General features: G+C 37.3%; 1 protein-coding gene across 1 annotated transcript; it reads left to right on the top strand.

Moving 5' to 3' along the window:
* The first annotated feature begins 17,808 nt into the window (after nucleotides 1-17,808).
* LOC111900439 (zinc finger BED domain-containing protein RICESLEEPER 3-like) lies at nucleotides 17,809-20,302 on the top strand. The gene is made up of 5 exons (XM_023896324.2): nucleotides 17,809-18,536; nucleotides 18,626-19,172; nucleotides 19,274-20,012; nucleotides 20,104-20,168; nucleotides 20,279-20,302. The coding sequence occupies exons 1-5, from the start codon at nucleotides 17,809-17,811 to the stop codon at nucleotides 20,300-20,302; spliced, it is 2,103 nt and encodes a 700-aa protein (XP_023752092.2).
* The last annotated feature ends 1,819 nt before the right edge of the window (nucleotides 20,303-22,121 follow it).

Genomic DNA, 22,121 nt, shown 5'->3' with positions numbered 1-22,121 from the left:
CGTATGAAGAAGATATGAATTTCCGAAGTTTATTATTCATTTTGTATTTATTTTTAATTCAAAATTCGGAAGCATTATCCGAACGAGTCATTGATCTAATCCGAGGTACGCGTCGCGTACTCGAGTACGCCCCGCGTACTCCGAGGGTGTCGACATTGCAGCAAGTGGCTTCGGATGATGCATGCGCTTACGATCATTGGAGCAGTACGCGCTGCGTACTGCTGTACGCCCTGCGTAATTGAGGCTTCCAGCCTCTATATAAAGGATCCGAAGACAGCCTTCTTTGTTGTTCATTTTCTTCTCTTCTCTCTAGTCTTTTGCATCGTTTTTTGTGCCGAAGCTATCTCGAAGTCCCGGTATCATACTCTAGCCCCGAGGCAAGTCCCGAGACCCCGAAGATCCCGAGAAGTGCGGTTCCCGAGTCGAAGCTCTGCCCGCGAGAAGTTCGATTTTCGAGGAGATCTTCCAGATCTGCTGTGGATTACTACTTCTATAAGTCGTAGTGCTGTCCGATCATCTTCTGATTAAGTGAGTGTATACTACCTTTCATAAACACAATAATAATACGAGTTTGGTTCGAGTGTATTAAGTATATTGTTGTTTATAAGTGTGAGTGTGTAGTTATTTTCTTCCAAATACAATAATACGAAGTATTATATATAAAAATACGTGCTATGTGTATATATTTGGTTGTGTTATGTGTGAATGTGTATTCACTCTCTTCTATCTTATAGATCTGCTTATTTCTTTATGAGATATGTGTTATGTGTGTGTGTGCCTCATCTGTTATGTGATATATGTGTTGATTAAAGCATGCTATACAGGTTTTCTTTAAACTATGTATACAAATGTATATTTTTATCTACTAATATGTTGGGTAGAACATGGGTAGACAGTTGGTGTGTAATAAACAGATGAGAGGCCTCGTTGTTGTTTGATTGAGTCATCTAGCGGAGTTTAGATGACGACCACTGGCTATTCTAGACAGTCTTGTGGAAACATTAGCAGGTTCGCCACCTGTAGGTGTTAATGAACTTGGGTGTTCATTCGCTGTACTCCATCCCCCTCATGGTTGCCTTATTTGACTTATATTGGTGAGGTACCCCCGAAGCATGTGTTGTTGCCCCGATGAAATATTCTTAGACTAGGTCCCTTATGTTAGTTGTTTTAGGGACATTAAAGTGAGAATAACGGGAATGGGTAATTGGGTTATTGTTGGTTGGTGAAAATTAAATATGATATTTATTGTGGGTTGAAAACCCTATATGCTCACCAGGCTCCCAAGCCTGACCCACTCAGTTTTAAATTGTATTACAGGTAGTGGCGGAAGGGCATGAGATGGATGAACCATCAAGTTGTTTTGTTTACAAGTCTGCATATGTTTATATTTGTTATATGACTTGTAATGTATTCGTTTATGCTTATTGGTTTGTATCGGAATATGACACCCCGAGTTTTTATTATAATGAAAATACATTTCTTTTATGAAATGCTTCGGTAAACAATTTTTTATCATGTTTTGTTTTAGGGAACAAATTCCGCAACTCTTTCAAATCAAAAGGATTTACTCTGAAAATATTTAAAGGCATAAATGAAAATCGGTCTTTTCTGGCCGAGATTTTGGGGATGTCACAGGTTTTCAACCCACAATAATACATTTGTTATATTCAATTATCAAACAATCAACCCAAATACCCATCCCCATTATCTTCTTAAGGTTTCACCCTAAGAACCAACTATCCTTCATTCACTTATTCCTAAGGAATCGGCACGAAATCCATTGCTGCCAAAGTTTATCTAACGAGTACTAAATCCATAGTTATCAGACGCTAACTCCATAGTCGTCGGGGTTTACTCAAGCGATGCTAACTCCATAGTCACCAAGGTTCACGTAACAAGCGCTAACTCCATAGTCGCCAAGGTTTACTTAACAAGCGCTAACTCCATTGTCGCCAAGGTTCATCAAATAGGCACGAAGTCACATCGTCGCCAAGGTTTATGCAATAGGCATTAACTCCATAGTCACCAAGGTTTATACAAAAGGCGCTAACTCCATAGTCACCAAGGTTTATCTAATAATAGGCGCTAACTCCATAGTCACCAAGGTTTATCTAACAGCAGGCGCTAACTCCATAGTCACCAAGGTTTATCTAACAGCAGACGCTAACTCCATAGTCACCAAGGTTTATCTAACAGCAGGCGCTAACTCCATAGTCACCAACTATCCCATCTACCCTTGTTCTACCCAACAATTTTGTAGATATAAATACTTACACAGTTTAAATCATTTAACACCTGTATAAAACTCCAATTTCCATGTCCATCTCAAATAGACAAATAACATATAAACACATAGCACGTATTTCATAACAAATACTTCATATTGATGTGTTAGAAGAAAGCAACTACACACCCACACATATAAACAACAATATACTTAATACACTCAAACCATACTTGTATTATTATCGTGTTTATGAAAGGTAGTATACACTCACTTGATCAGATGATGATCGGACAGCACTACGACTTGCAGAAGTAGTAATCCACCGCAGATCTGGAAGATCTCCACAAAAATCGAACTTCTCGCGGGCAGAGCTTCGGCTCGGGAACCGCACTTCTCGGGATCTTCGGGATCTCGGTACTTGCCTCGGGGCTAGAGAATAATATCGGGGCTTCGGGATATTTCTGGCACGCAAAACGATGCAAAACGGGAGAGAGAAGAGAAGAAATTGGCAATTGGGTCGGCTGCCCTCGCATCCTATTTATAGGAGGCTGGAGCCTCGGAGTACGCGGGGCGTACGCCAGTACGCGGGGCGTACTGGTCCGAAAAACGTCACTGCGTGCGTCATCCGAAGCCACTTGCTGCGAATGTCGACACTTCGGAGTACGCGGGGCGTACTCGAGTACGTGGCGCGTACCTCGGATCAGACCGGTGACTCCTTCGGATAATGCTTCCGAATTTCCTTTTAAATTTAAATACAAATTGATTAATAAACTTCGGAAATTCATATCTTCTTCATACAAACTCCGTTTTCGACGTTCTTTATATCCACGGGAAGGTGAGACTACGCTCTACAACTTTCGTTTAGACTCCGTCGGCTAATTTTGACTTTTATTTTTATTATTTATTTTTAATAGGCCGCGACAGAAAACTTCGTTATAAATTCATAACTTCTTCGTTTGACGTCCGTTCTCGCCTAACTTTTTATCGCTTCGATACCAACAACGAGATCTTCGATTCTCGTTTAGATTCCTAAGGCTAAATATCGCTCTAACGTAAATTCACTTTTTACGTCGCGCTGTGTCGTGCCGGTTCTGTCGCGAAACTTCGACAGGTCATAACTTCTTCATTATAACTCGGATTTTGGCGTTCTTTATATGCACGGAAACCTTGTAACATATACTACAACTTAGTTAGGATTATTCACCCTAAATAATCTTCTATCAAAAAGTCATTTTTGACTCTTATTGTCTCTAAATTGACTAGCCCTGATCTACGGGCGTTACAATTATCTCCCCCTTAGGATGATTACGTCCCGGAATCATCAACGAAATAGGATTCGCATACTGACTCCATAAGTCATCTCTCCATTCTAAGTAGTAACCCTGATGGGTCGCGTCCCGATGACCTCTCATCATAGTCGGACTCAATTGATATGACCCCTAGGGTCGAAATAACAACTATCTTACTAGACATTACCGAAACAATGGTAATGACATACTTGAATAAAACGGAATCAATTACTAGCTTCTTGATAAGCTTGTGACTTCCCCTGATCCAAGCGCGAGTCCTGTGCTTCCGATAGTATAGATCTCTACTACCATTCACACCTACTCATACTCATCCCAAGTATTGTCTCGCAGTTAACCAAGTCACCATACATAAATCATATAATCATTCAACACATCAGATAACAAAACTAGGATTTATATTAATTCTTGAAACTATTACACAAAAGTTCAAGTTCACCCTATACTATGCCTCTAACAGGCTATGCTTCCTGATACAGACTTTACCGACTTTATATATTAATATGAAGTCTTCATCCTTTAACCCTCCCATCCCTTTCTGCTTCGTTGAGGAACATGTTGAATGCCCTTGGCTGTGGAGGTGTGTTTTTCTGTGGGCAGTCTTTAGAAATATGACCTTCTTCATTACACCTATAGCACATCTTCTTGTTAGGTGGCACTTGTTGGCATAGTGCCCTGTCTTCCCACATTTGTAGCAAGTCATCTCCTCGCTACATTTCCCGAAGTGTTTCTTCTTACACTTCTCACACCACTTAGCCTCATCTCTTCCCCCAGATTTCGAGAATTTACTTTCTTTTTCGATTATTGAAGATCCTTCACGCTTCCTTTTCTCTCCAACTTCAGCCCTTTCCAGACCCTTTTCTTTTATTTGGGTCTCAACATTTTTGGCTGCCCAGATGGCGGCTTTCAGAGTGGTTGCTTGTTTGACTATCGGACCAAAGTCCGCTGGTAACCCATTAGCAAACTTGTTGACCTTGGAAAGTTCAGTCGGAATTTAGTATGGAATAAGCTTCATCTTCTCCGTAAAGCTCGTAGCGTATTCAGTAACGCTCAATTTTCTTTTCTTCAGATTCTGGAACTCATTGTTGATTTCCAGAAGATCCTGCTCAGAGCAGTATTGCATTTTCATTTGCTCCACGAACTCTTCCCAAGACATCTTGCTAGCTTCCCCCTTGGGCATTGAACCAGCCAGTAACTTCCACCAGCTCAATACTCCAGATTTTAACAGAGGGATTGCAAGAGCGGTCTTCTGTCTATTGCTACACTCGCAACTTTCAAACATTGTCTCCATCTCGGAGATCCAGTCCATGACTTGCACCGGTGTCGGGCTCCCAGAAAGACATGGTGGTTTGGATGCCATGAAATCCTTGTACTTGCATCCACGTCCATCATTTCCTCTATCCTGGTTGTTTTGGCGAACTATTGGTGGGTTGGCTTGACCAACGGTCCCACTATAGTTTCCTCCTTCAGAATGCCCTCCATTTACTTCGGGCTCTTCTACTCGAATTGACAATTCCTCGCGATTTTGTCTGATCAGACGTCTAGTTTCTTCCATCTGATTATTCAACATTGCCTGGATCATCACTTGAACTCCGGCCATTGTCATTGGTTCAGGCGCTGCTGCCACAACAGGTATTTGTTCAATTACTGGTACTTGATTCCTGTTCTCATCAGCATTTCCAACTCCACTCCTCGTTCTCACCATTTTTTATCTATACACCGAATATGGTGAAATTTGATCCTTAATCACGATAGATATTCAAATCATCCTTATCACTCCGAAACGTTTATATGCTAGTTCTAATATCGTAGACGTACGCTTAGAATCCTAGACACATAAGGTTTCCAGATCCGGTCGGCAACAGACCATAGATCCGAACAAATAATAGCATCAATATAGCTATCACACAAAACATTTAGCACGTAAAAGCATTTTAGGCAATTTTCCTAAAATAAAATAGTGCCTGTGTCAATTTAGGTGTACTACCTAAAATATAATGGACACACTCAACTCGCAATCATTGCTTAGCATTCTAAGTTTAAGTCTAGAAATTCTACAAATTCCTAGTTCGCTTAAACTAATGCTCTGATACCAACTGTGACATCCCCAATTTCACGGCCAGAAAAGACCGATTTGTTTATGCTTTGTTTTCAAAATCAGAGTGATCGTTTAAAGAAAACGGTTGCGGAATTTGTTCCCAAAATAAAATATGATAACCATTTTATCAAAACATTTCTCGAAAAGAATGTATTTTCATTAAATAATAAAACCTCGGGATGTCATGTTCGTTACAGACCAAAAGCATAAACAACATAAAATAGACTTTACAATAGTTATTCAACTACTGATCTATAATCCAAAATCTTTCGTCAAGTCCGCCGACTTATACTCTTGTGTCATTACCAGTAATGAAAAGAAAATTGAGTGGGTCAGGCTTGGGAGCCTGGTGAGCATATAAGGTTTTCAACCCACAATAATACATTTGTTATATTCAATTATCAAACAATCAACCCAAATACCCATCCCCATTATCTTCTTAAGGTTTCACCCTAAGAACCAACTATCCTTCATTCACTTATTCCTAAGGAATCGGCACGAAATCCATTGCTGCCAAAGTTTATCTAACGAGTACTAAATCCATAGTTATCAGACGCTAACTCCATAGTCGTCGGGGTTTACTCAAGTGATGCTAACTCCATAGTCACCAAGGTTCACGTAACAAGCGCTAACTCCATAGTCGCCAAGGTTTACTTAACAAGCGCTAACTCCATAGTCGCCAAGGTTCATCAAATAGGCACGAAGTCACATCGTCGCCAAGGTTTATGCAATAGGCGCTAACTCCATAGTCACCAAGGTTTATACAAAAGGCGCTAACTCCATAGTCACCAAGGTTTATCTAACAGTAGGCGCTAACTCCATAGTCACCAAGGTTTATCTAACAGCAGGCGCTAACTCCATAGTCACCAACTATCCCATCTACCCTTGTTCTACCCAACAATTTTGTAGATATAAATACTTACACAGTTTAAATCATTTAACACCTGTATAAAACTCCAATTTCCATGTCCATCTCAAATAGACAAATAACATATAAACACATAGCACGTATTTCATAACAAATACTTCATATTGATGTGTTAGAAGAAAGCAACAATACACCCACACATATAAACAACAATATACTTAATACACTCAAACCATACTTGTATTATTATCGTGTTTATGAAAGGTAGTATACACTCACTTGATCAGAAGATGATCGGACAGCACTACGACTTGCAGAAGTAGTAATCCACCGCAGATCTGGAAGATCTCCACAAAAATCGAACTTCTCGCGGGCAGAGCTTCAGCTCGGGAACCGCACTTCTCGGGATCTTCGGGATCTCGGGACTTGCCTCGGGGCTAGAGAATAATACCGGGGCTTTGGGATATTTCTGGCACGCAAAACGATGCAAAACGGGAGAGAGAAGAGAAGAAATTGGCAATTGGGTCGGCTGCCCTCGCATCCTATTTATAGGAGGCTGGAGCCTCGGAGTACGCGGGGCGTACTGGTCCGAAAAACGTCACTGCGTGCGTCATCCGAAGCCACTTGCTGCAAATGTCGACACTTTGGAGTATGCGGGGCGTACTCGAGTACGCGGCGCGTACCTCGGATCAGACCGGTGACTCCTTCGGATAATGCTTCCGAATTTCCTTTTAAATTTAAATACAAATTGATTAATAAACTTCGAAAATTCATATCTTCTTCATACGAACTCCGTTTTCGATGTTCTTTATATCCACGCGAAGGTGAGACTACGCTCTACAACTTTCGTTTAGACTCCGTCGGCTAATTTTGACTTTTATTTTTATTATTTATTTTTAATAGGCCGCGACAGAAAACTTCGTTATAAATTCATAACTTCTTCGTTTGACGTCCGTTCTCGCCTAACTTTTTATCGCTTCGATACCAACAACGAGATCTTCGATTCTCTTTTAGATTGCTAAGGCTAAATATCGCTCTAACGTAAATTCACTTTTTACGTCGCGCTGTGCCGTGCCGGTTCTGTCGCGAAACTTCGACAGGTCATAACTTCTTCGTTATAACTCGGATTTTGGCGTTCTTTATATGCACGGAAACCTTGTAACATATACTACAACTTAGTTAGGATTATTCACCCTAAATAATCTTCTATCAAAAAGTCATTTTTGACTCTTATTGTCTCTAAATTGACTAGCCCTGATCTACGGGCGTTAGAGTTTTGATGTGTTAAATGAATTAGTGTTAGGTTATATATATATATATATATATATATATATATATATATATATATATATATATATATATATATATATATATATTAAATTTAAACCAAAATCAGTCGTTGCCCCATTGGTCGAATACACTTGGTCAAACTCGGTAAGACTTGATAGAGTGCGCATCGGCAAAGCTAGGCACACCTAAGAAAACACCGTGCCTTGTCTTCGGCGAGCTCGGTTCGGCAAGTAAACTCGGTAAATATATCTACCGATGATAGAGAAAGGAAATCAACTATTTTCCTTCTGTTTTTTTTACTATTTAATCAATTTTCGATTTTCAAAAAAAACTATATGTTCAAAAAAAAAATACGCCCTTTTCAAAAATATAATTATTTTGTTTTTAAAATTTAAAATTTAAAATTTTAAATTTTAAACTTTCAATCCTCAACTATAAATATCATCATCCTTATTTATTATTCACCACACTCAAATTTTCTTAATTCAATTGTCTTAACTTTCTTAACCTACTCGTTAAAAATGGCTCATGTTTGACCCCCTTTGATATAACAGAAGACCCAATCAACATTAACGTCAATGTGTGTAGTTTTTGGGGGTGAATCGCCGAAACATACAACTGCCAAGCTTCTGTTCCTCGATGTACATATTAACTCTTCTCCAAATCGAAACATGCAAACGCACTTGCAACTCATTTTAACAATGTGTTTGGTAGGGTGATGCATGAAGCCAAAAATTGAAAAACTTAAAATACTTTGCTAGAGAATGCTCTTGAGTCTTGAGACTTACCATGTTAAAGCTAACAAACCTTTCTTGTTTGTTAAGTTTTGACAAATTGTGAGGAAGTCCATGAAATGACGTCAAATTTAAAGTTGTTGTCTTCTAATTTCTAATGGGTTGTGTGTTTAAATTTCTAGTGGTCTTGTGTTTTAATTTTTATTTCAAGTGTAAGCTTTTTAATTTCAAGTGTGATGTTTTAAATTTTGTTGTGGTCTTGTGAGGCTTTTTAAATTCTAATGGTGTGTTGTAATTTTCTTATTTCGTTTAATGAAATATTAATTTTTTTTAATAGTATGTTTAAAGTTTTTATTTTTTTAAATAAAGGAAAATCTCTAGAAAAATATCATAATATTTTGGGGAAATTTTTAATAAAGTCCTTTTTTTTAACAAAAAAAGCTTCAACTATTTAACATTTTGAATAGAAAAACCTAAGAAACCGGTTAACTTATTTACTTTAGCCCATTTGACCTATTCAGCAGGCTTAGGACTAAATCATTATTTTCTTCCAAAATAATTGGATTTTTTTGTAGATTTCGTCAAAATTTTTATATAATGTATAAACCTATTTTTTTTTTACATATTTATACATATTTTAAAGTATTTATGCATTTTTAAAGTATTTATATGTATATGTTTACGCATTTTTATGTATTTTAAATGTATAAACATATTTTTTACATATTTATATGTACTTTTAAGTATTTTTGAATTTTTCTGTAGTTTTATGTGTTACTTTTTTATGTATTACGTGTATATATATATATATATATATATATATATATATATATATATATATATATTTACGTATTTATGTATTTTTTAAGTTTTTATGTAGATGTTTATGTATTTTAAATATATTAACGTATTTTTTTATGTATTTTTAAGTGTTTTTTATGTATTACGTATTTATATGTATTTTTTTAAAGTTTTTTTATATAGATTTTTATGTATTTTAAATATATAAATGTATTTTTTATGTATTATATGTATACTTAAGTATTTTTATATATATTTTTTATGTATTACGTATTTATATGTATTTATGTATTTTTTAAAAAGTTTTTTATATTGATGATTATGTATTTTTATGTGTTTTAAATGTATAACTGTATTATTTTTATGTATTTTTGTATTATTACTTAAAGTCGTCTTCACAATTTCATTCAATTCTCACGGCTTCTTAAAGTATGTCTAGATGGTTTTCCTATATACCCACATATTTTAAGCTTTTCCGATTCATTTATCTTGAAATTAAACATCGAATTAAAAAAAAAAAAAATTATGATCGCGCAGAATGCGACTTTCTTAGAGATGTTAAAATTACAGAACATTTTATTGACCACAAACAAAATATGTATCCCTTTCAAATTACAAATTTATCAAAAGGAATTTAAGTATGTAATAGCTTTTGTAAGGTTCTTTACCTAATACCAAGGTTGTAAAATGCATCTCTAACATCTCGGCGATGAGGTATTTCCAAATTTAAACCCTTAAGTATAAAGGTTTATGGTATTTAGCCCTTGTGTATGAGAAAGCTTGCAAAACTGTCTATAGTGGCATTTTTGTAATTTTAGGCCGAAGGTTAGTACGCTGGGCGTACATGCACGGGTCTAGTACGTCGGGCATACATTGGATATGCAGGGCGTACGTGCAAAGGTTACAAACCCTAAATTTTAGGGTTTGGACCCTATTTAAGCATCTTTATGGCCTCCAACCTCATCTCTAATCAGCCTCCAACAACTCCATTCGAATTTAGCAAACCCTAGGCACTTTTTTTAGCATTCTTGGCCATTATGTATGTTTTTGGTGGTCTTGAAAGAGAAAGAAGAAAGTAGAACCACCTTAGAAGCTTGAAGGAGCCTTGGATCTGGGATCTTCACCTCTCTAGTAAACTCTAAGAGGTATAAAGTTTCAAACTTGGATTGTATTTCATTATATCTTGTTAAGTCCTTGATTCATGAGCATTTTTTCCCAAGTCTTGACCTTTTTGGAGTATGGCATTCTTTAGTCCATTCTAGCTGTCATTTCAGATGTTCTGTGTGGCTTAGAAGCATAAAAATAGGGTTTTGGCTCTTAATCCTTCTCCATGCATGTTTTTGTTTGTCTTAATGGGTTAAGAGGATGGGGTTTTCAGCATTTAGCACTTAATGTCCATGCAATACCATAAAGTTAAAAATTTTATGGTCAATGATGATATTTGGGACTTGGATCTGCAATTTGGTCGTAATAGCTTAAGTATTAAGCTCTTAACACATTAAAAATAGGTCTAACTACATACGTTGGGCGTACAATTTGGTACACTGCAAGTATGCAGTTCAACCCCCGACTCCTCGGACAATGAGTACACCACGCGTACATCCGATGTATGCCCCACATACAAGGGATGAGTTGACTTAGTCGAGTTGACTCAGCTAATTAGTTGGTTTTGACCATTTTTAACAAGGGTGTTTTGAAATTGCTATTAATATTGAATGGGAAATGTTTTGATTATTAGGAGTCGAGTAGAGCCGGTTGTCAGAGCAGAGATTCATTCAGACTGTAGTCGGACCGAGAGGTGAGTTTCCCTTATTGTACTTATGGGTCGAAGGCACCAAGGCCAGCCTATTGGATTATATATCTTGATTTGTTATATGTTGTTATGCGGAGATATGTGGTTATTGGTTATGTGATTAGACTGGTAGATCTATAGGTAGGGTTGTTAATCGAGTCAACCCGATCGGGTTTCGGGTTAAACGGGTCGGGTTAATCGGGTTTTCACAAAAAATAATTTAACCCGACACCCGACCCTATTAAGGTATGGGTTGGTCGGGTTCGGTTTAATAGTGTCGGGTTAGTCGGGTTAATTCACTAAACACTTAATTTAAACACAATATATATAGTTTTTTCAAGAGTGAAACCATTTTTTTAATCTTTTCTTAACATCAAGAATGCATACAAATTGAAATAAATTAAAAATAAAAGATCATGGTGCTCATGGTTATTACAACATATGAGAAATCATGCATACCAAAATAGCTAAAAGAGTTCTTCCATTATAAATATTAAATAGATGAACTTTCAATCTCTAGTTAACGATCATCACCATGTAGTTTATTCATGTTTATAGTTAGTTTAAAGTAGAAATAACTATCAAAATAAAATCTTTACTTTCTCAACCACTCCAGTACTTTTGAGATGTGGAGGTTTTATATCTTTTTTACTTCAACTTCACAAATGGGAATTACTTGACCCTCATATGCTTCTAGAGTCACAAAATTTTACATTTTCAAAGGGTTTGTAGTCTTTTTGTACTATTCAAGTAGAGAGCAGTGGAATATGTAAAGGTTGTGAATTCTTAACCGGGTTATTCAGGTTGACCCGAAACCTGATTTTTTTATAAAAACCAACCCTAAACCCGACCTTAACTACAAATCGGGTTTGTCGGGTTAACCCGAATAACTCGATTTGGAATTCTAACCCTATTGAACCCGACCCTAATTACCTTATTCGGGTTTGGTTCGGGTCGGGTTAATCGAGTTCGGGGTTTTTTTACACCCCTATCTGTAGGACTACCTGTGTTTGCTATTATTGATTGATAAGTGTTATACATCGATATTATGGTTTACTAGGTTGAGGCAAACCACCTGATACTGAAGGCCAAGATACCTATGGTGGTCCTGATAGACTGAAGGCTTGCGAGGCAGTCCAGTCACACCGAAGGCTCAGAGTGCGACCCAGATAGGATGAAGGCCTAGTGAGGCGGTCCAGTCAGGATGAAGGCTCTGTATGCATGTTGTTGGTTGTTATGTTATGAGGTGGTACTTTGGGGGAACTCACTAAGCGTTGGCTTACAGTTTTAGTTTTATTTCAGGTACTTTTGAGGACCGTGACATGGCGAAGGCGTGACCGTACACATCGTTGGTTTTATGTTGATGGATCTTGGGAGACTCTGATTTTAAATAATGTTTTTAGGAACAATGGTTATGTAAACACTTTTTTAAGTAAATGAGTTGTTTTGAAAAGCTTTAACTCATTGTAATTTTTGAGATGTTCGGTTCACATCTCATTTTTGGCAGAAGTTCCACGAGGAACTGGGTACGAGGTTGCATCTTAGCACTGCATATCATCTGCAAACTAACGGTCAGAGTGCACGGACCATTTAGACACTTGAGGACATGTTGAGGGCTTGTGTCATAGATTTTGGTGGGAGTTGGGACTCCTACCTTCCCTTAGCTAAGTTTTTTACAACAACAACTATCACTCTAGTATCGGTGTGCCGCCTTTTGAGCTTTTGTATGGGAGAAAGTGTCGTACCCTAGTCTGTTAGGGAAATATTGGACATATGGTATTAGGAAGGACTGAAGTAGTCCTTCAGACGTCAGAGCTCATTCAGCATATTAGACAGAGGTTGCAGACAGCTCAGAGTCGACAGAAGAGTTATGCCGACAAGCGTCGATCTGAGTTGGAGTTTCAGGTCAGTGACATGGTTTTGTTAAAGGTATTACCCTAGAAGGGTGTAATACGCTTGAGGAAAAGGGTCAAATTGGGGCCTCGATATATCGGGCCATTTCGGGTGATTACTAGGGTTGGCAAGGTAGCTTATAGGTTGGATTTGCCTGAGGAGCTCAGTCAGATTCACAACACCTTCCATGTTTCATAGCTGCGGAAGTGTGTGGCCGACGATTCAACGGTTATTCCTTTAGATGGTGTTAAGGTTGATGATCAGCTCAATTACATTGATAGACCGATGACGATTTTAGATCGGAAGATGAAGACCTTGCACAACATGGTGGTATCTTTGGTTAAGGTTCAGCGGCAGCATCAAAAGGGTTCAGAATGGACATAGGAACCCAAATCTGAGATGCAGGAGCATTACCCATAGTTGTTCAAAGCATTAGACTTCAAGTACAAAGTCTAGTTCAAGTGAGGGAGAATTTTAACATCCCAACGATGAGGTATTTCCAAATTTAACCCTTAAGTATGAAGGTTTATGGTATTTAGCCCTTGTGTATGAGAAAGCTTGAAAATGGCCCATTGTAGCATTTTTGTAATTTTAGGCCAAAGGTTAGTACGATGGGTGTATGTTGTGTGCGTTGGGTGTACATCTAGTACGCAGGGCGTACGTGCGAAGGTTGCAAACCTTAAATTTTAGGGTTTGGACCCTATTTAAGCATCTTTATGGCCTCCAACCTCACCTCTAATCAATCTCCAACACCTCCATTTGAATTTAGCAAACCCTAGCCACTTGTTTGATCATTCTTGACCTTTGTGTGTGTTTTTGGTGGTCTTGAAGGAGAAAGAAGAAAGTAGAACCACCTTGGAAGATTGAAGGAGCCTTGGATATAGTATCTTCACCTCTCTAGCAACCTCCAAGAGGTATAAAGTTTCAAACTTGGCTTGCATTTCATTAGATCTTGTTAATTCCTTAATTCATGAGCATTTTGTCCCAAGTCTTGACGTTTTGGAGTATGGCATGCTTTAGTCCATTCTAGTTGTCCTTTCGGATATTTTGTGGGGCTTAGAAGCATACACAGTGTTTTGACTCTTAATCCTTCTCCATGCATGTATTTGTTTGTCTTATTGGGTTAAGAGGATGGGGGTTTTAGCATTTAGTACTTATTGTCCATGCAAGACCATAAAGTTGGAAACTTTATGGTCGATGATGATATTTGGGACTTGGATCTACAACTTGGTCATAATAGATTAAGTATTAAGCTCTTAACACGTTAAGAAGAGGTCCAATTATGAATTCTAGAAGTACCATTTGGTATGCTACGCGTACACAATTCAACCCCCCGACTTATCGGACAGTGAGTACGTCCTGCGTACATCCAAAGTACACCCCACATACGAGGGCTGAGTTGACTCGGCTGGGTTGACTCGATTGATTTGTTGATTTTGACCAATTCTGACCAAGGGTATTTGGGAAATTGCTATTATGTAACATCCGAGAATTTACAGGTATTTAATATTGTTACCCTAATTGAATTATGGAATTGTTTGGTTTGGGCTTTGACCTTTGGGCCTTACAAGTGGGTTGAGGAAACATTGTATGCGAGGCGTACCTTGCCATGTACACTCATCATACTCATGAGAATGGACCGCGGAAGCCATGCACGTATGCCCAGCGTACCAGGAGTACGCACAGCGTATGTGTGCAGATCCTTAAACCCTAAAATTCAGGGTTTGCTCCCTATATAAAGAACATTACCCCTATTTTCTCAGCCTCCCTTCACCCATAGACAGCCACCATGAAAACCCTAGCTCATATTTGTGTGTCTTTGTGATTTGGAAGCCATTTGAGAGTGTTTGTGTGTTGTGTTAGTGAGAAGGGAAGAAAGGAGCTTGAAGAAGAAACAAGGATCCACCAAGAGCTTGTAGATCCAGGAGATTGGCATCACTCTTACTCTTTTAAGGTATCAAGTTCCATACTTGGCCATTGTATGCTTAGATTTGTTTATAGGGGTGTTTAAGGTCACTTTTGGACTCCATTGCTGAGACTTCTTGCATCTTTACGATTTTAGATCATAATAGTTGTCCTTTTAGGCTCTTAGAGGCACTAAGAGTCATAAAAATCGGACCTTGATGGTTAAGCCACAACCATGCAAGTGTTAGTTGGTCTTAAAGATTGTTAAAAGGACCAAAATCATGTTTTGACCCCAACCATGCATGCAAGCACATAAATTTTGTAACTTTATGGGTTAGGAAGTCTTAAGGGGCCTGGATCTATAGTTTGGACGTGAGGACTTACTGGATTAAGTCATAAATGAAGTCCTAAGGAAGTTAGCCAGTATGTTGAGCGTACACCCTGGTACGCTATGCGTACTGGATCAACTCCCCGTTTTGGTCAAGGCAAGCGTACGCTAGGCGTACGTGCCAGGTACGCCGCGCGTACGCATGCAGAGTGGATATATTGGGCTTTTGGGGCTTAAGGGACTGGGCCTGGACTATTGGGCCCCGTAGCCTACTGTAGAGTATAATTTTGGACTTGGGAATCTGGAACTAGAGTATTATGCCTATTGGGCCATGATTGGACCTTTTGGAATTATCATATTTGGACTTGGAACTTTTTGGACTTGTAATGGGCCCATTTGGGGGTTAAGGCTCAATTCAAAATTTGGGAAATTAGTGGGCCCTTAGGGAGCCTTTGATGGGCCATAGGGTCTTATGAATGTTCCAAATTAGACCAAGGGGTAAAATGGTCATTTTACCCTAAGTAGTGTTATAGATGTTGATTGAGTGTTAATGTGATTATGATAGTCGGGAGTCATCGAAGCAGCTGTTAGAGACTACTTTCCGCGAGATTCGACACGCAGTTTTACGAGGTGAGTTACCTTCCAATAAAAGTGGGTCTAAGGCACCAAGGTCGGCCCACTAGTAGTTGATTATAATTGAGATGATTGTCTTTGTGATAATTGTCAGGTTTGATACTACGTGGTATGTTTATGTGCTAGCATGATATGTTATATGTGATAGTGGTAGTAGGAGGGGAATAGTCCCCAAGTTCGGTTGTTTGGATCGAAGGGTAGTTCAACACTCTAGAACAACTTGACATGGTTAGGTTAGCACCCCAGAACTGCTTGACATGGGTAGGTCAGCACCCCAAAACTGCTTGACAAGGTAGGTCAGCACCCCAGAATAGCCGAACAGGGTAGGTCGGGCACCCTAGAATTGCCCAATAGTATGTACGATATGTGTTATGTGTTATGTGGTATGTGGTATGATGGGGGAACTCACTAAGCTTTGTGCTTACAGTTTTCAATTTTGTTTCAGGTACCTCTTCGTCAAAGGGGAAGGAGTCGGCGCGGTAGCAGCACAACACACCCTCACACAGGATTCCACATTTTGAGATTCATGGGATTGTACTTTAATTTTTATTACTATTCGATGCTACGATTTTGAGACTTGCTTGTTATGGTTTTATGGATTGATATGACATTGACTATGTTTTCAGTAAATGATTTTATAAGTTAATTATTCAAAGACGAAATTTTTGGCCTTGAAAAAGGGATGTTACATATTAATCTAGAATGGGAAATGTTTTGATTATTAGGAGTCAGGTAGAGCCGGTTGTCGGAGCAGAGATTCATTCAGACTGTATTCAGACCGAGAGGTGAGTTTCCCTCATTGTACTTATGAGTCGAAGGCACCAAGGCCTATTGGATTATATATCTTGACTTGTTGTATGCTGTTATGCAGAGATATGTGGTTACTGTTTATGTGATTAGACTGGTAGATTTGTGGGAGTACATGTGTAGGGATGGAAAAAAAACCCGACACCGACGGTGAAAACCGAAAACCGAAGTCTTTGGGTCGGTTTTGGGGATTTCTTATCGGGTTTGGGGCGGTTTCAGGGGCTGAAATTGGGGAATTTATTGGGTTCGGGGATGGGGATGGGGGAGGGACAACCGATCCGGCCCGGCCCGATATATATATATATATATATATATATATATATATATATATATATATATATATATATATATATAATATTTTACTTTAATATAATAAATTAATGATATAATAGAAGCGTATGTGTCTATCCGAATTCCTCCCAATACACAGGACTTCTGTAAAATATTTTATACTTTGTGAAACTCTATACGACCATCGGTATCCCTCTCTCAATAGTTATTCCCTGTCTTTTTTCTCCCAAGCTTCAATCGACATTGGCGGTTTGGCGTTAGAGTTAATAGCGATCAGCATTCAGCTATAATCGAGTATTGAAGCCCGACGTCCACAGTCCACTGCAGTGTTGCTCCATTCCGGTCGCCCCCTGTTCTCAGTTTCGATTGCTTTTATCCGATATTCTAATTACAAGGTAAATATTTTCACGATTTCTTCCTGCTTTCTAATCACTTATCGATTCTCTTGACATATTATTTGCTTATCATAAAAAATCTTTAATAAATTTGAAACGATGTGGGACCTTTTTTAGCTTATTATGATTGAGAATGGAAACTAGGAATAATTATACATCATACCTTGTAGTTACAGATTTTTATGGGGTTTTTATTTGAAACGTGTTATGAAAATATGGAAAGAAATATAGCCTTTATGCTTACCTGGTCATTATGTAAGATTTATTAAACATATGTATCCTAAATTATATCTTCATGACTATCTTTATTTTATATTGGCAAAGATGAATACATGTTATGATTCATATTTTCAACTTTGCTTATGTTTTCAACTTTACGGTAAAGTGAAGTTTTATTTTATTTATTGATAGAGCTTTTTTGTCTATTATTATTTTAGGTATGGAACAACAGGCTGATAGCTCTAAGACAAATAATCCCAAAGATAACAACCATGGAGTTAATAAGTCTAATCTATCAACACCTGCTGCAAATGATTCTATGACACAGAATGAAACTCCTAATGATGATGTACATGAACTTGAGTCAGTAGGTAGGAAGAGGAGACAAAGGTCAGTTGTCTGGAATCACTTTAAGAAGATGAAAGTGAATGGAATAGAAAAAGCGGAGTGCAAGTATTGCAAAAAGAAGTTGGGAGGGTCTAGTAAAAATGGTACAAGGCATTTACATGATCATTTTAAAGTTTGTATAAGACGACCCTTTCAAGATATACGCCAACATATTCTTGTGGGAGAACGAAAAAAGGTCGATGGTAGTTCATCATATCTCTCCAACTACACATTTAATGCAGATAATTCAAGGAGAGATCTTGCAGAGATGATCATTATTCATGAATATCCACTTTCAATAGTAGAGCATCACGGCTTTCGGAAGTTCGTAGGAAATCTCCAACCTTTGTTTAAAGTTCGTTGTCGGAATACCATTAAAGGCGATATAATGAGTATTTATGATTTTGAAAAGCAAAAGACATTGAAGTTGTTAGACAAGAACACTAGTAGGGTAGCAGTTACAACCGATATGTGGACGGCGAGCAACCAAAAGAAAGGATTTATGGTGATAACTGCTCACTTTATTGATCAAAATTGGAATATGCAAAGTCGAATTATGAGGTACATGTTTATTATTTTTGTTTGTTCAACTAAAACTGGATTTAATTTAGTTATTATTATTTTTATTAACCTATAGATTATTGAACTAGGTTTATTTATGTGCCTTGTCCGCATACATCCGATGTTCTTGCTGATGTGCTATATGACAGTTTGTGTGATTGGAATCTTGATAGAAAGTTGTCCACAATAACTGTTGATAACTGCACCACAAATGATTTAATTATTAACATATTGTTGGAGAAACTTCCTTTGAGTTCACTTATTCAAAAGGGTAGGTTGTTTCATATGCGATGTTGTGCGCATATTTTGAACTTAATTGTTCAAGACGGTTTAGATATCATTAGGGATGAGATTGAAAGGATTAGAGATAGTGTGGCATTTTGGACCGCAACACCAAAAAGGCAGCAAAGATTTGAGGAAACAACTCACAACTTGGAAATACCATTTGCAAAAAAATTATCACTTGATTGTAAGACTAGGTGGAACTCTACTTTTTTAATGCTCAGTGCTGCTATAGCTTACAAGGAAGTCTTCAAGAAGTTAAAACAACGAGAATCACAATATAAGTGTTTGCCAAGTGAGCATGATTGGGAGTTGGCCAAAGAAATTTGTGATAGATTGCAATTATTTTACGAGGTAAAATCTATTCTTATATGATAATTTTTGCAATGTAATGTATCATATTTTAAACTATCCTTAGATAACTCACTAACTTTTATTTATTCGGTAATTCTTAGGTAACTGTAATGTTTTCGGGTACAAAATATCCTACAACAAATGTCTTTTTTCCATATATATGTGAAATTAGATATTCTTTGGTTGATTGGGCGTGTTCTTCTAACGAAGTTATTAAGCAGATGGCTACTAAGATGCTTCAAAAATTTGATAAGTATTGGTCTGTTATACATGGGATTATGGGGATGGCAGCGGTTTTAGATCCTCGGTATAAACTAAAATTTGTTGAGTTGCTTTTTCCGGTGCTTTATGGAAAAGAGAAGTCAGAGAGTGAAATTGAAAAACTTAAAGAACTGGTCTATAGTTTGTTTCAAGAGTATGAATCTAGTTCTCCTAGTACTAGAACTAGTTATGAGGGTGTTGGGTGTTCATCTTTCACTTCAGGGCCTTCGGTTGGTCATCGAGTTGAATTTAAGAAACTTTTCTCGAGTATTGCTTCGATTGCTAGCCAACATGATGATACTGGCATTACAACAGAGTTGGATAATTATTTGAAAGAGAAACTTTTGCCAAAAGATGTGGACCTTGATTTGTTAGCTTGGTGGAAAACAAACGGGTTTAAGTACCCAACACTACAAAGAATAGCAAAAGATATTTTAGCAATTCCTATTTCTACTGTTGCATCAGAATCTGCATTCAGCACCGGTGGAAGATTGGTAAGCCCTCATCGTAGTCGACTACACGCAAAGACGTTGGAGGCATTGATGTGTGCTCAAAGTTGGCTCTTGAATGAAATACGAGGTACGCCATATTTAATTTTAGGTATTAAAAATTCCTTGTTAGCTTATGGATTTAAATTGTATTGATATATTTTTGTATTTTTTATTCATAGAAACTTGTTCGGGTGAGTCAGAAGCTTATTGTCGCACTGTTGAGTATGATTATGATGTAGAAGAGGTAAATAAACTTAATAATAACATTACCGACTTATTGTGATTTTCTTGGTTAAGGTCTCTACTTATTACTAAATTGTTTACTCTACTAATAGACGTTTTGATATTTTGCAGGAAAACAAAGAAAGTGAGATTTAGAATTGGCCAGTTTGGAACTTTTGATTTGAGAAATTGAGTTGGTAATTTGTGTCCTCAACTTGTTGTTTGAGTCATTTAGTATTTATTATGTAAGGGTGATGCTTTTTGAGACATTGGTATTGTGGTTTAATCATGTAATCGTACCTTTTTTTTTGGCTTTGATGGTGTTTGAAACATATAATATTTATCCAGTTTGTTGTTATTTTTTATAATGTTTGAGATTTTTATGCTATAGTTTGGCTTAAACAATCATTTTAAAAAATTCAGTTTTAGTTTATTATGGGTCTAATATGTTGAATATAATCAAAGAAAAATATTTAACAACCTAACAGGATTATCTACCCTTATCGGGTTCCCCAATGGTGATTGGGTAAAACGAAATACCCGATGGGGATCACCGTTAAGGTCCCCGACGGGGATCGGGACAGTTTTGGGGAGTAAAAAGCTTATTGGTTTTGGGGATGGGGATACTAGAAACCGGACCGAACCCGCCCCGTTGCCATCCCTATACATGTGTTTGTTGTTATTGATTGATAAGTGTTATATACCGATATGTTATGATTTACTGGGTTGAGAGGGACCAGCTGATATTAAAGGCTAAGATACCTATGGTGGTCCGGATAGATGGAAGGCCTACGAGGCGGTCCAGTCAGGCCAAAGGCTTAGAGAGCAGCCCAAACAGGCTGAAGGCCCGGTGAGGCGGTCTAGTCAGGCTGAAGGCTCTATATACATGTTGTTGTATGTTATGTTATGAGGTCGTACTTTGGGGGAACTCACTAAGCGTTGACTTACAATGTTAGTTTTATTTCAGGTACTTCTGAGGACCATGGCAAGGCGAAGGCGTGACCGTACTTATGTTGTTGGATCTTAGGAGAGTTTGATTTTAAATAATGTTTTTGGGAACAATGGTTATGTAAACACTTTTTGAGTAAATGAGAAGTTTTGGAAAGCTTAAATTTGTTATGATTTTTGAGATATTACAACATTGTTGGACTTAGCTTAAGGTATTAATTGGTTAGACGTGGATTAATCAGGGGATTATTTGTGCACCATTAATTATTACGAAAATTATTTGAAAAGTAATAAATATAAGTTTAATCCTATGAATATAAATATACAATAATGTTTTTCCTTATACAAAATATGCAACAATGTTTTTAAATAAGGCTGAATAGTACTTAAAAATACATATAAATACGTAATACATAAAAATATATAAAATACTTAAAAATACATGTAAATACATGAAAATACGTTTATACATTTAAAATACATAAAAATATGTAAACATATACATATAAAAACTTAAAAAATAAATAAATACGTTAAAAAAAATACATCTATACATTATATGCAAATTTTGACGAAACCTATAGAAAAGTCTTATTATTTTGGAAAAGTTAACGATTTAGTCTAATGATAAAAAAAATACTAAAGTGAATAAATTAACTGGTTTCTTGGATATTTCTATTCAAAAAGTTAAATAGTTTAGTCTTTTCTGTTAAAAAAAATTTTAAGATTTTATTAAAAATTTTCTCAAAATATTAACACTTTGCTAGAGATTTCCCTTAAATTAATTAATTTTTTTTAAAAAAATTATACGTCTCATATATATGATAAAAATTTGAAGCTATGCGAGAAATCCTAGATGGCGTCTAGGATAAACCATAACAAGCTTGATATCACTTCCTTCTACTTAATATTCCACCGAATTGCCGAATAAGCTTGACATGCTGAGGTGTCAGCAGCCAAATGTGTTCGCCGGGTGGCCGAGGCTATTGCCGAGGCCACTCCGGTTTAAGGAGGTAAAAGGTCAGAT

This window comes from Lactuca sativa, chromosome 6, assembly GCF_002870075.4.
Source record: "Lactuca sativa cultivar Salinas chromosome 6, Lsat_Salinas_v11, whole genome shotgun sequence".
Lineage (NCBI taxonomy): Eukaryota > Viridiplantae > Streptophyta > Magnoliopsida > Asterales > Asteraceae > Lactuca > Lactuca sativa.
The sequence above is the reverse complement of the archived record's forward strand: the minus strand, read 5'-3'. Positions and strand labels throughout refer to the sequence as shown.